The sequence below is a fragment of the Thalia democratica genome, chromosome 5 (assembly GCF_965202585.1).
Source record: "Thalia democratica chromosome 5, ktThaDemo2.hap1.1, whole genome shotgun sequence".
NCBI classification, from domain to species: domain Eukaryota; kingdom Metazoa; phylum Chordata; class Thaliacea; order Salpida; family Salpidae; genus Thalia; species Thalia democratica.
The window spans coordinates 37,838,053-37,854,236 of NC_139169.1; the positions used below are offsets into that span (position 1 = coordinate 37,838,053).

General features: G+C 25.0%; 1 protein-coding gene across 1 annotated transcript; it reads right to left on the reverse strand.

The window, feature by feature from the left end:
* Positions 1 to 1,476: 1,476 nt before the first annotated feature.
* LOC145835829 (mannose-P-dolichol utilization defect 1 protein homolog) lies at positions 1,477 to 15,458 on the reverse strand. Its single transcript, XM_082943558.1, has 7 exons — positions 15,348 to 15,458; positions 13,266 to 13,331; positions 7,513 to 7,645; positions 6,056 to 6,116; positions 2,628 to 2,771; positions 2,169 to 2,351; positions 1,477 to 1,931 (listed from the first exon to the last, which is right to left on the reverse strand). Exons 1-7 carry the CDS (start codon positions 15,430 to 15,432, stop codon positions 1,884 to 1,886), a joined length of 720 nt encoding a protein of 239 aa, XP_082799684.1. The 5' UTR covers positions 15,433 to 15,458; the 3' UTR covers positions 1,477 to 1,883.
* Between the last annotated feature and the right edge of the window lie 726 nt (positions 15,459 to 16,184).

Below are 16,184 nucleotides of genomic sequence, written 5' to 3' on the forward strand. Positions count from 1 at the left end.
GATCCGGCCGGACCCGGACTTTTTTTTCAAATTAGGATCCGGCCGGAACCGGACTTTTTTTTCAAATCAGAATCCGGCCGGATCCGGATATCAGACAAAAATGGCAATATCCGGCCGGACCCGGATAGTGAGTCCGGTACATCACTAGTTTAAACAAAATTGAATAATTTCTTTACTACTGGACATAGCTTAAAATTTCAAAATGTTAACTTTAATTCAAAATGTGCGTCATGATACAAAAGTACCGAACTATAATTATTTCTAAGATTGTATAAGTTTAACATAGAGCATGAATGCATTGGTGTTTATTTTAAATGCTTACCACAATTTAAAGTTAGAAAAAAAAACTTGGTTTTAATTACAATTTTTAGCGTTTTACAACTTAAAATTCAGTAGAAAAAGCAAAACAAAGATATTAAGAGTTTTTAGATCTTCAGTTACATATTTTATACTTTTACTAATTGTATTGAATTTTTTGAACCGTAAGTATGCATGCTCAAAAAAGGTTAACTAATTTTATAGCCTTTAAATTTTTTATTTAAAGTTACTTTTGAAATATGATTTTCTTAAAAACCTACTTAGCTTTTTATTTATGATAATAAATTGTTTTGATATTTGTTGCCTAGTTTAGTTTTCGGTCCACATTTTAACTTTTTTTAAAATTAACACTTAACTTCCCATGACTTTTAAATACATTTTTCAGAAACTTTTAATTAAAGCAGTGACTTTGAGCAGCACCAGATATAGATTACAAGTGATGCAAAAAAAACCTTATTTTTAAACGTTTTGGTAAAACTTGAGTATTATCAACTTCAGCTTATTTTTGAGATAGTGCCCCTTAAATTTTTTTATTTCAATTAAAACTGTCATAATTTGAATAACCATTCAACCTATTATACCAGGGATCGGAAAATTGCGGCCCGTGAAGGATATAACTGCGGCCGGAAAGTATTTAAATGCGGCCAACAAGCACAGTAATTATATATCCTGGGATCTTAAAAAAAAAAAAAAGAATCAGGTATAATTGAAGGGAGATGAAAAAAAAGAGACATCAAATCTAAAAAATCGAAACACATTTAACAAAATTGGACTGAGCTAAATAGTTATTTTTTTTATCCCTGAACAACAACATTTTTGTAAATTTAGTAATTAAAATAAATAAAAAGTTAATATGTAATTATTCATATCATCAATTACATTTTTAACAAAAATTTCGGTGAAAGTTTGCAGTGCAGAGGCCTAGACTTTTGTATGCCGTGAGACAAGCTTAAGTTTAAAAAAGGGTTGATCATACCAATTTGATCATCATACCACAAGGCTTCGGTTGACTGATGAGTCCTAATAAGGACAAAACCAGTCTCAGTCTACTGAAGGCTTGTGGTCTGATGATCGAATAGTTATGATCAACCCTTTTATCAATCACTTAACAAAGACAACATTACTTGTTTATAACCGTTGATTCTAGTAATAAAACATTAAAATTTAATTAGGATTAGAACAAACATTAACAACTAGTCTCATATTTGCTATATTACAACGTTTTTTAAATATAAAAACACTATATGAAGACTAGTCATTTTAAACAAATAAGAATAACTAGGTAGGATTAGTATCAAAAAATTTAAACGGTAGAAGTAAAACTCACATTTAAATGCTTTTATAGAATTGTCAAGTTTGTTAAAAATACATAAAGCAACTGAATAAGGCAAAAATAAGTAAACAAAAGCAATCAAAACTAAAATATTAAAATAATTCAATCTAATTGCTTCAAAATATTAAATTTTCAGTAAAAATTTGGTATATAAAATACTTAAATAACTTATTGCAGCAGTGTACTACTATAAAAAAAAATAAATAAATAATAATGTGGGATTTAAAACATCTCATTGAGTTTTCTGCTTGTCTTTGGAGCTATCCCAGTAGTAAAATATCTGTAAATTAGATTTATTATTAATTAACTTTGTACAAACAAGTTATACCTATAAACAAAACTATCTTCAAAAGTTTTTCATCTTTCACCAACATAATTTTATTAAAAATTAAAACAAAACTATAATTCTTAAAACAAAAAATCATGAATTAATTATTTATTATTTATAATTATTTATATAAATATAAAAATTTATTTAAAAACAAAACAAATAATCGAAATAAACTGAAAATGAAACCTGAGCGAGTACGGCGGCGTTCATGAGGCAGCCGACGACGTACGAAACCACTATTATGACGTCACCGGTCTCCTGCACCGACGTGAAAATCCTGGCGGTGGAGCCGAGGAAGAGGAGCAGGGTGGTGATCAGCGACAGCTGGCCGGTCGACTGCGCGCTGTAGTTCGACCATATTTGAATGGACTGTTCACAAGTTGGTCAGTCGAATAAGAATTGTTGTTTGGTAAACAAAAAGAGTCAAAATAAATAACACTAATGTATATACAAGTATTGGTGTATTAATCTTACCATGCTTTTACCAAAGGAGTACACTTTTAAAAACACCTAGTTTAAACAAAAATTGTAAGTTAATGTTACAACCATCTTTTAAGCGAACTATATTTAGCTTAAACTGTTATTATTTTTTCTTAGTGTACAAAACATCAAAATAATAAATTACATATAACACAAAAATATTACCTTGGCAGTGACAGTGATGGGAATGTTGAACATTTGCATGGTGGCGAGCAAGCTGATGGGGGTGAGGCCCGACACGAGCGCGTACAAAACTGCGATGAACGTTATGAGGAACGTGTACGCGTTCGTCAGCTTGCCTTCGTATATCTGTTTGAAATAATTGTTAGTGAGTATGTCTGTTTGAAATAGTTGTTAGTAAGTATGTCTGTTTGAAATAATTGTTAGTGAGTATGTCTGTTTGAAATAGTTGTTAGTGAGTATGTCTGTTTGAAATAGTTGTTAATGAGTATGTCTGTTTGAAATAATTGTTAGTGAGTATGTCTGTTTGAAATAAATAATTGTTAGTGAGTATGTCTGTTTGAAATAAATAATTGTTAGTGAGTATGTCTATATGAAATAAATAATTGTTAGTGAGTATGTCTGTTTGAAATAAATAATTGTTAGTGAGTATGTCTATATGAAATAAATAATTGTTAGTGAGTATGTCTGTTTGAAATAAATAATTGTTAGTGAGTATGTCTGCTTGAAATGAAAAGTTGTTAGTGAGTATATCTGTTTGAAATTAATAATTACTAGTGAGTATGTCTGTTTGAAATAAATAATTGTTAGTGAGTATGTCTGCTTGAAATGAAAAGTTGTTAGAGTATGTCTGTTTGAAATGAAAAGTTGTTAGTGAGTATGTCTGTTTGAAATAAATAATTGTTAGTGAGTATGTCTGTTTGAAATAAATAATTGTTAGTGAGTATGTCTGTTTGAAATAAATAATTGTTAGTGAGTATGTCTGCTTGAAATGAAAAGTTGTTAGTGAGTATATCTGTTTGAAATTAATAATTACTAGTGAGTATGTCTGTTTGAAAAAAAAAATTGTTAGTGAGTATGTCTGTTTGAAATAAATAATTGTTAGTGAGTATATCTGTTTAAAATAAATAGTTGTTAGAGTATGTCTGTTTGAAATGAAAAGTTGTTAGTGAGTATATGCCAAAAAAATTTTGAATGAGTCTAATAACAGTATATGATTTAAGGTCAAGTTTATTATCTGATAAGGAAAGATTATATAAAGTTTTTTCTTATTTTCAATTATAACACATAAAATATATAGATATACTTATTTTTCAAATGATTAGTAATAACGGAACTATACCATTTTTCATCAAAAAAGGTTAACCTTCATTAAATATTAGTGAGCTTAGTTTGAAGTTTTACGAATCTATCTAGAAAAAATATTTATATAAAATTTATTATGCATTTGTCAACTGCAATTAGTAAACTTGATAAAACAAAATTAAGAAAAAAAAGTATAGAATTAAAATAACAAAATAGGTATCGTTAAATCGATTTAAAATAATGTAAAATTACTCAGATCTTAATTAGTTAAAAAATTAATCAAAGTTAACTTGAATATACATAAGTTACATATTAGTTTCACTTAAAAACTACCAATGCTATAAAACACACTTTTTTTTCAAGAGCACGGAAATTTTTACAAAAATAAAAACATTTAAATTTGTACGAAAATAAAACTTTTGTATGCTTAGACGGCTGTTATTTGATCATTTCAAATTTTTTAGAAGGTTTAAATTTTCAATTTGACTGAATAAAAGTTTTTACCATCGAAAAAACAATTAGATTTTTTTTTATTAAATATACATTTAAATTAAAAAATATAGTGATGTTATAACTTTTTTTTTTATTTAAACAAAAGCTTTGGACTTGAAAAACAAGAACTATTTCACTATAAAAATAATAAAAATCCGGATACATTAAAAACTATAAGATAGCATTACATACATAAGTACATAAACATGTTTTTAACAAAAAGTATTTCTTGGTTAATTCCAGCTTTGTTTACATTTTTATCAATTGTTTATAAAAGAACAAAACAATAAGATTAATTCAGTGGCTTTTACAAGACATGGTCACGTCAATATCTTGTTTAACATTTACAAGAGTTTAATTAAAATACTTAATTACTTATCACTGTACATTAAGAGTTCATGAGTAAAATTCTATTAAACTAAAAACACATGAAAACCAAACTGTTTTTTGCTTTAAGCTTTAAATTTGTATGAAACGTAAGTAATTTTATAAGAACTAAAATAAATTAATGTAATAAATTTAAAGCAAAAAACCAGTAGAATAAAACTAAAAATATAACTTAAAGTTTTTTATTTATTTTTTAATTTCAAATGTTCACTTAAAAATTTAGACATTTTAGTTATATGTACAGAGAATTATCAAGTAAAAATTGCTACCTAACAATAGAAGTATATAATTAACACAAAGTTTTCATTTAATGTCTAAGTAAATATTTTTGAACATTTTTGAAGCTAAGCTAATTAAAATTGTTTTCTTTTTTTTGTTTAAGATAAAAAACCTTTAAGTTAAACTTCGGCTTAAAAAGTGCATTGACATGACTTTTAAAATACAGATTTTTTAAAATATTAAAAATAAATATTAGTTATTGTTCACTTTTACATTTTCGTATAATATATATTAAGGGTTTTTAAAAATATAAAAAATAAATAATAGTTATTGTTCACTTTTACATTTTCGTAAAATATATATTAAAGTTTTTAAAACTGTAAAAAAAAAGAACCTTATTTATCAACCTATCTCCTTTTGCCTTATAATCATTTGAACAATAATAAGTGATTCATGCTTTAAATAAGCTAAAGCAACTAAAGTTAGCACACTAAATGAAGTTAGCATAAATTTATGAAATGATTTTTTTAGGTAAACAAAATATACTAACTATGTTTAAGATAAATAAAATTTATTATGTCGAAACTTTTTTTTTACTTTTACTGTAGATTAAAATTTTTAATTCAGTGTTTTCACAACTAAATTCCCATTTTAAAACAAAAAATTAAAAAAAAAAGCTTTATATTAATTTTGTTGAAAAGTTCAGCTGCTAAAATACTTAATTAAGTGAAACTATTAAATAGAACTAAACTACAATCGCATAAAATATTATGCGTAATTTCAACTTTATGAAAAATATGACTTTAAATAAAAACTACGTAAAATTGTGTATAGTAACATAGGTATCATATTTATCTTAATATTGGTGTATTGTAATATGTTATATGCTTTGATATCCTTGTTGCTATACAATAATGTAATTAAAGAAAACTGAACACCTATATAATCATTAATCTTTAGTGAAATTTATTATCAAAAATTTAAACAAACAACTGGTGTGAGTAATATTTTATAAAAAAATTATTATAAAAAACTAAACTACAACACTTAAAATTTTACAATCTAAAAAAGATTAAACTATTACCTATTTATAACTAGCAAAATAATTTAGCTTAGTATACGTTTAAAAACACAGAAAAACAGGATTGTATTCGTAACGTGTAGAAAAAAATTTTAAAAATGTATAGTGATTAAATTTGATAAAATATGATTAAAAGTATGAAACTAACCAAATAGAGAAATCCAATGGCGAGAGTCTGAAACATGACAAAAAGTGAGTCGCCGTATGAACTAAAAAAATTAAATATTAATCACACTGTCACAATCATAATATTTTACGACAATTTTGTTTCAAGATGTTTTAAACAAAAACTGAAGTTATCAATTAGTTAATAACAATCAAACATTTTTAAATACAATTTTTTAAATAGCTTATGAACACATTTTTACATATTCCTTATGTTTGAAAAAAATTAATTTAATAGAGTGCGTTCACCTTGATTTTTACTTAAGTTAACAGATACTTTTAAAAGCTTTAGAAAACTTAATACTTTGTATTAATTAATATTTATTAGTTCACGATTTTTTTATAAAACTATATCTTACTCAGCTATTCAATAAGATCTTCAATTACAATTAAATTCTAGTTTACATAGAATGTTTAAAACTAAGTTTGTGATACTAAAATACAAATATTTTACTTATACACAAAAATATTTTACTAGTTTTTTACAACAGTAATCTAGAACACTTAAAATTTTGATTAAAAATAATATTTTAGATAATTCATTCGATAGCGCAAATTAAGTATTAGTTTATAATTTATAAGATTTAAAGAGTTTGTTGTATTAAAAAAATTGAAGTTAATATCATGTATTATTTATATTGAACTTTATTCTCCACGATTAAAAGATAACTTAACAGTTTTAAAATTCCTTGATTTTAATAAAGTTGTACTGCCATCCCAAAGGTGTTTGACAAAAAAAAAAGTTTAAAAAACACGCACAATTCTAAACGTTTGATGGTTAACAAATATTTGATGATAAATATACATAAACTTTAAAAATAAGTTGCTTAATTTTTGATTGACTAAAATATATTTATAATGGAATTCTGAAACTGTTTATTTTAATTAAACTTTTTATTTACATAATAAGGGTTTCTAAATTAAATTTCTTTATGTGTAAAACTTTTAAATGTCTTGATGTAAGTTTAATAAACTATTTTACAGCTATGTAAACGAGAAAAAAAATTCATTTCAAAATGGTTTGTTCAGGCATATGAACAAAAGTAGTATGAGAATACTGAATCAAAACTGCTTAATATAAAAAACTTATTTTTCTAATTTTTTAAACTTTAAATAAAATTTGGTATGTAATATAAAAATTATTTAATGAAAATTAATGTAAAAACTTTAACTGATGTAGCTGGTATGCGACTTTCAAATTTAAAAAAACTTTAAATACATAAAATTATTTAGACTTTATTTGTGATTTTTAACCATGTTAGGAATTGTATATTGTAACAGTACGATAATACTTAATTTGCTAATATTTTAAAGCTATTCGATTGCGTGCTGAATTACATAAATCAACCTGATAACATTTGTTAAAAATAACAGTATGCAAACGTTTCAGTTGAATAATTGAAATTGCAATCTTAGTTATTTTTTTATTAATACCCTTACCTGAACGGGAATTCTTTAGCATAACAATAGGCGAAGGTGGCGGTGTAAACAACGAGCTCCATGAGAGTTGACAGAAAGCTGAGGCCCTGTCCGCTCTTCGCGCTCACTATCTTCTGTATTTGCGGCAGTTTCACTGTGAAATAACAAGTGCATGTTTTTTATAATCTATACGCATTCGTTTTTCTACACTATACACAGTATTAAAATTACCTCCCACATTGATCATTTGAAGTCAAAAAAATCACAATTGGCATAAATTTGTGATTGGATAGTAATATAGATTTATATAAAGAGAACAAAAAATAAAGTTTGAATTCTATTTTTACTTGACAAAGATGGTGACTGTGTTAAGACTAACCCTTTAGAGTAAAAGTTTATACATTGATAAAGTTTGATTTAAGTACATTATACAAAACATTTGCTACAAATTAATTAAGGACAAGAGTTTTTAATAGTAATCCAGTTATTGTAGTAAGTAATTTTACAAAGAGAATTTAAATTAGTTTGACTATTAATACTAACTGTTGGCTTTCGCTTAGCTTCTTTGGAATTAAAGAAAACTACTATTGACAAATTTTCTTAATGTCTTATGTTTATAAGATAGTAAAAACAACAAATTTATTTTTTATTATGTAAGGTAATGTCAGTTTTATTGTTATGAAGAAAAAAAAAATTATATAGGCAACAAAAATAGGCCTTTAAAAATGAATACTAACAATGTTTCCATTAATAGTAAATACGATAGATTTTATGTAAAAGTTTTGTAAAAAAAAATATAAGTATAAAATAAAACTTTAGCGTAAAAAAGTACGATATTTAAACTAGAATGCAAATTTTTTGAATTATTTTGTCTAAAAAAACAAAATGCTTTATGTAGGTGAAAACTCAATAAGACTGGCTAAGCAAGTTTCATCAGCTGAAAATCCACCTTTAATAGCGTTTCGCTACTTGTTGTGTACAACACCAACCGCCCGCTTAACGGAATTGTGAAAGATGCCACACCTATCCATGATTTAAGTAATGTAGTATACATACTAAAATGTCATTGCGAAAATAACTACGTAGGTAGAACATCTCAACGTTTCCACGTCAGGCGAGAGCAGCATGTCACGAAAAAGCTAAAAAGGTTTATTTTTAATGACGACATTATGCCGAAATGTAAATAGTCATCTATCCAAGAGCACCTCCTCAACAACCCTGTTTGTGCTGAGAACTACCTGGATAGTAGGTTCAAAATTCTATCTAGAGCAAGAAATACTTACAATCTCTTAGTTCTAGAATCTTTGTTTTTTAGAACTCGTGAGCCGAAAATTTGCAAACAAATATATTTTTACAATTAAAAACTTTATAAATAGCGTGTTTTTGTATTATTGTTGTCGTTTATTGTCGTATTTTTGTAAAGTACTTTTTTTTTCAATTTTGTTTCAGGTAAAATTTTTAGTACATTAAATGTTTTTGTTTCAACAGTTTTGTTTTACAAACAACTTCGAGTCAGCTAAGTATAATTCAACTCTATTTAAACATTTTAAACAGACTTTCATGCTTTATGACGTAACGATTTTTATCTAGGTACTTCAAAAATACTCTTTATAACTAAAATTATACTACATTAGTATCAGTTTCAATCAAGTTTATTCTGAAGAAGAGCTAAACGAAATTAATTAATAAACCTTTTTTAAATGAGTAACTTATATTTAATTTTTTTAGTTAAAATGCTAAAAGTTTACATATATTTCTGAAACTCTGTGAAAACAGCTTTGCTTGTAAAATGTAAATGTTTTTTAATCACTCTTTTTAAAGAAGCTAAACTGTGAAAGTACTTAGATTTTTAAAACATTTTAATAATTTGATCTGAATTTGTAAGTATTTAACAGTTTATAAACTTTAAAAAGTACTGCTACCAGTTTATTACAGTAAACTATTTTTCAATAGAACTTTTATAATAAAACTGTTAAAAAAACTTAAAGAACTATTCGTATTATAAACTTGCAAATATTGATTTAATCTTTATTCAAAAATAAAATAGTTGTTGAACAAAATAATATAATAGAAATACTTGTAAATTTTAAATTTTATATTTATTAATATCAAATTAAAGAGTATCCTTTCTTTATTACACTAACACATGTTTCTGTGTGTAAAAGGATTAACACACTTCAACGAAGACATGAAATCAAGGAAATTCATACATGGTTGCCACTGATCAAGCTGAGAAAAATTTCCTGACTTTTTCTGACTTTTTACCAAAATTTTCCTGACTTTTATAAATCAAACTCTTAAATTAAACTTATTCTAAAATACATAATCTAACACTTAAAACTATACAAAGCTTTCAATCTAATTTTAATACAGGTTTAAAACAACAGTTTTTTGCTGAATTGTATCATCAAACTTCCAGTACATCACTTATACCATCTATGTATGATTGATGTTTGTAATAAACAGCTCTATAAGCAAAATAATTGTATTCTTACCTTATAAACACAGCTTGTCTGAAAAAAGACACAATTTTTTAGCATTTCCTAGCATAAATGTATCTAGATAAACAAACGACATATAAGGAACTTTTACAATCAAAACCTAGAATTAATAACGAACTTTCACAACTAAAATCTTAAAACTAAATAAATATATTTTTCTTGGTTGAGTTTATTCACAAACTAATTACAAGAATGATAAAGTCTGTAACACAAAACATAACTAAAATTAGGTAAACACTTCTACATCTCCCCCCAGATTTTATCTACTAAGGAGATAAAACGGCAAATTTACCTAGCAAAACAAAATTTTTTTTTAAACACTTTGTTACAACTTAAACGCATTTTTCAGGTCTAAAATTCAACGAAATTAAACTCAAAAAGACAAAAACATTTCAAAAATTACTATTAACTTAGTTCACTAATAAATGATTTGTTAAAACAAACTACAACTTAAACAAACAAACTGTAACAAAGAAAAATTGAGACTTAATCTTTACTTTTCTTCACACAGTTGCTGAATACAAGCATTTAAAAACTTAATTGCTTCACCGATTCGAACTTTTCAGTTTTGAAGAACGAAACCACACGTCATTCATCTAATCATCTTGAAACTTCACTTCATTTGCTGATAAACATCTTTATCATATTGTCGACTTTAAACAAAGTAGAAGGTGCATTACTGATAGCATTGAACACTGACGAAATACTGCTACACTTATTTTCCAAATACTCGATACCAAACAGTTCGAATTTTTGAAAGTCAATCTCTGCGTCCTCATCCAAGATATTCAAATATATTGAATAAAACTTTATCATAAATAGATATATCTTTCTTGGTTGAGTTTATTCACAAACTAATTACAAAAATGATAAAGTCTGTAACACAAAACATAACTAAAACTAGGTAAATACTTCTACAAAAACAAGAACAAACTTTTTCAGTTGAAACCTTAAAACAATAAAGAAGACAATTTTTTAGAATTTCCTAGCATAAATGTATCTAAATAAACGAAACGACATATAAGGAACTTATACAACTAAAACCTTAAATCAATAAGGAACTTTCACAACTCAAACCTTAAAACAATAACGAACTTTTACAGTTAAAACATTAAAATAATAAAGAATTTAATCAAATACTGTTTTTTTAAATGTATGTACTAAAATTTATTTTCTCTGTTTGTTTATTAACTCTTCAACCTCTTCATCTAATGAAGATATGGTTTCCTTCATCTGAACTGCATTCCGCTTCATTTTCTTGGCAGTTATAATCATTTGCCTCAATTTATTTAAATCGCTCTCATCTGCTGCCCCTGCACTCGTTGAAGAGAACCTTTTCTCTAAATCAAGCCACAACTTGTGGGCTTCATTTCTTTTCTTTTGGCACTCAACTTTTACTTTCATTTATAAAATATTTTCTCTTAACATTTAGTATAAAATTTGTAACAAATAAATATACTCTTATTTACTTTAAAAACATAAGTTACTCTACAAAAAATACAAATAAACTTAATCATGGCATATACCTCTCTTATAACTTATTCTATAAATTTAAACAACTTTGAAAAATTATAAAGAAGTAAAGTATCCACATTAACTTGTTACATAAAATACTAAACTAACAACTTAGTTATAAAAACTCAATTATTTACTTAAACAAAAAACACTTTGATTCTAAAATAATGCTAGATAAACTTTTATGTATATATCACAGTTTCACTATGGAAGTGTTCTTGCTACAGATCATTAATACTAAAAAGCTTACAAAATCTGCTTGTTCAAGTAGGGTACTTGTTCAAATGTTAATAGAATTTTTTTGCAGTTTTGTAAAGCATATTTTACTAATTTATACCAGATGAAGGCATTGGAAATAAAATTAAATATATTTGTAAATTTCTAGGAAAATTTTGGAATTTTTTTCAGACTTAAAAGGACTTTTAATTAATTTTTACCATTTGAAGGCTTTGGAAAACAAAGAGTTTTGTAAATTTAAACTGACAAAATCTGACTTTTTTTTTATTTTATCAAATTTTCTGACTTTTCCTGACTTTTTTTCAAAACCCCCCGTTTTTTCCTGACTTTTCCTGACATTTGTCATTTTAAAAAATTTTTCCTGACTTTCCTGATTTCCTGACTTTTCCTGACCGAGTGGCAACCCTGTTCATAGCTCTGTTGAAGTGTGTTGATCTGTTAACACACAGAAACATGTGGGAGAATAATAATAAAGAAAGGATACTGTATAATTTGTTAACATTATATATTCCAATGAACTTGTTTTGCTAGCATCTCTTGTTAACAAACGCTTAAATTTATATTTTTGAATAGTTTTTATTAAAATTTAATTTCTAAATGGTGGTTTTTGTTTTACTCTATACCAATGTTTACTAAATTTTCCTATGAGAGTTTAAGAACAGACATTTATATGGACTATCTAAGATTTAAACTTATTTTTTAATAACTGTGATTAAAGCATATTAGAATGTTATACTTTGTAAAATAAAAGTTACTTTATAATAAAAATTAAACAATAGATATTTTGTGTAATATATATTACGTACATATTCTAACGTATTGATAAAAGTAGTTAAGAGTCAAATTTTGAAAAACAGTGAGATACTTTTAATTAAAATAAAGAGTATACATTAATTTAATTTATATGGTTTGTACCAAAGGTGACGAGTGGTATTTTTGTTAAAGGTGTGGAAAATTTACAAGTAGTTAAAAAACCCTATAGTTTGATACTTTTTAGAACAAATTTAGTAAGTATAAATACCTATTATTACCACAAACTGTTTGTAAACAAATGTTTGCTCAAAATTTAATATTATTTTTATTATTATTAATTTTTTTAGTTGGGGCACTGCTCCAATCTCAACCACACGCTACGCCCCTAGTTTGTACCAATTTGCAAGTAACAGATTAATACAATACCATAAGGTTTAAAATGTGGACAGAAAATTATGATACAAGTATTATGGAAATGTTGCACAAATTTGTACATAAAAAAGTAAAAAATAAAGTTTTCTAAACACACCATTTCAAATAAGTAAACAAATAAATGAATACAAAAGATAAATTTATAATTGATTAGTTAGAAGTTTTACAACTATTAGAAAATTTAAAGTAATAGAAAAATTAGTAGTTAAAAGTAGATATACAAACAAAACTAAATAAATTTCAATGATGAAAATTAAGAAGCCTTTGAAAATTAAAAACTATAATTGATTTCATTTTTTCAGTTTATATATTTAAAAAATAATGTTAAAAACAAACCCATTAAAGATCCGGCAACAATTCCATACCCGAGTCCTTTGCTTAAAACAGTTTTGAAACATGCAGCTGAAATAACAATGTTGTCAAAAGTTTTTAACATATATACTAACTGCAAGAATCAACAGTACTACTTTTTTTTCATTTAAAAAGTTTCAACAGGGTTGTCAAAGAATTATTTTTTTAATTTTTCATGGTTTTCTGAATTTCTTTTAGGTTAAAAAATTTTTTTTGGTATTTTGATTGTATAAAATTAAATTTATAAAAAGTAAAAACTGTCTTAAATAGAATAAAAAATTTAAAAAATACTTCAAGATACTAAAGCAACTTTTTAATAAATAAACTTTAAAATCTACAAAAAAATCTATCATTTCATAGAATTTTTGAATCTCATCAAAATTTCTTTAATTTACATGTAATAATTGTATAAAATTCTAAGTGTTTTAGTGATTTCCGTTCAAAGTTTTAGGTTTTTCCAACGTTTCTCAAATTCAAGTTATTTTGCTTAAATTGTCAAATTCCCATTTTTTTTGCAACCCAGCAGTTGCCAAAAAACTTTATAGTATAAAATAGAAAAGTTTTATATTAAATTAAGTAGAAATAGCAATAATCGATCATTGTAGAAACAGTAACAATTTATATTATTTTTAAAAAATATCTAGGTTTTCTGAATTTCTTCCAGGTTTTTTAAAGTACAATTTTGTTATCCATTTTAGTAAAAAATTAAATTGAAGGTAAAAAACTTTCTTAAATAGTATTACTTAGAATGATGGTTTAAAGGTAGTCTGCCTTTTTTATATCAGGAATTGGACAGCTTTGAACAATATGACTTACATGAAATAAATTTGATTTTTAAAAACCATAGAAAAAAGCTGTCTTAACACTTTTGAAAAACAAAAAACAACAGATTTAGAGATTATTAGCTTAAGGCCATAGGAGGGGGGTCCAACATTTTTTTTTACAAAAGTTAACTTTGGCACTTATATGACAGCTTCAAGTACAAACTACAAGTCTGTTTTTATAGAATTAAAAATATCATTTAACTTTTGAGATATTTGATTTTTTGTAAAAATTTTCCAATATAAACGTATGGACCGCAAATTTTTTGGAGTCAATTTTCTTGGAAAAATAAAAATTCACTAAAAATCTATCTTCTTCTTCATTTTTCAAGCAATCTTCTTCAAATTTTCAGGAAATGTTCCTTATAATAAAAGAAAAAAAACGTTAATTTGGAATTTTAATAAGAAAAAATTTTATAACAAAAATTAAAAAAAAATATTTTTACATTTTTTTCTTATTCCAAAGTAACGTTTTTTTGTTATTGTATAAAGATAAGACTGTGAAAGTTTGAAGTAAAATTGCTTGAAAAATATAGGGGGAGATAGATTTTAAACGAAATAGTCTTTTTTCGCTGTTTTAGTTTTCCCTTCCCATAGGGGACCTTTTATGCGGCCCGAATTTGACTAGTCATATCTCAAAAAATAATTCGAATTTTTTAAAACGATAAAAAGCATCATAAAGCTTAGAAAAAACTCTATAAAATAAGATCAACTTGTAAAAAACATGGTTTACCCCTCCCCCCCTCCCTATGGCCTTAATATAAAACATTTTCAATTTTTTGTTTAAGAAGATCTCTAAATCTGTTGTTATTTATTTTTCAAAAGAACTAAGACAGTTTTTTTCTATGGTTTTTTAAACCTATTTCATTAAATAGTATAACAATATTGAAAAGACACTGAAAAGCTACTTCAATTTTTTTTAATAAATAATATTTTAAATGATACAAAAAAAATCTATACTTGATAGATGTTTTGTATATTATTGAAATATCATTAGTTTATGAGTAAAAATTGTTTAAAATTCAAGAATTTTCCAGGTTATTTAGTGATTTTTGACTTAAGTTCCAGGTTTTTTTCAATTTTTTTTCAACATGCCTAAATTCCAGCTTTTTTGGCAATCTCAAAAAATCTACAACAACATTACATCTGTGTTTAATAGGTATAAAAATAATGAACTTTTATAAATATCAAAAAAAATTTTTATGACTGACTTTAAACTTTTTTTATTATTTACAGAAAAACTCACCATCAAAAAAGTTGAAATCCACCAAATAATTATCAAAACATTTCTCAGTGATAACAGCAGAAACTACCGGTCTTAGAATTTCCATTGTTAAAGTTTGTTTTAAATGAAAATCTAACTAAGATAAAATTTTAAAATAAATATGAACTAACAGACTATTGTAAAACTATTTAAATTTAAACAATAGTAATTAATCCAGTTTTTTTATAAATACATTAATATTCACAAATATTAATTGTAAAAAGCTAACAAATTAAAACATTGTCACAACATTGCACAGTTAAAGAAAAAAATCAATATCAGTTACTTTCAAATGATAACTAAATGTTACATAATAAAAACTTGGTTAAAAACAACTGATCTTTAAATATTTTAAAGTTTTAAAAATTAACTTTGGAAATATACTATAAACAAACATTAAATTTGCCTGTATTAATTAAGTTCAAACTTAAATTTTTTATGAACAAATTAAAAAGTAAGAAAAACAACAGAACAACAAAAAAAAGTTTAACAAGTTTTATCATTTAAAAATTAAACTGTATACTGCAAGTATAAAACCAGTGCCATGAGTTTTTGATTTAGAGTTGCTTAACTTATAAACTTATGGAACATATTTTGGAAAAGAAGATAAGTTTTTTAACATAATTTAACTATCATAAAAGTCATAACAAAGTACTTCTTTAAGTATAAACATAACATTGTAAAATTGAAAAAAAAAATTTCACAAAAGTAAAAATCATCCTAATCTCTGAATAATACAAAATCAACTTAATTTTACTTATGTACATTAAATTATTTAATAATTTTTTAATCAAATTTGTTGATGAAAAGCTTATAATA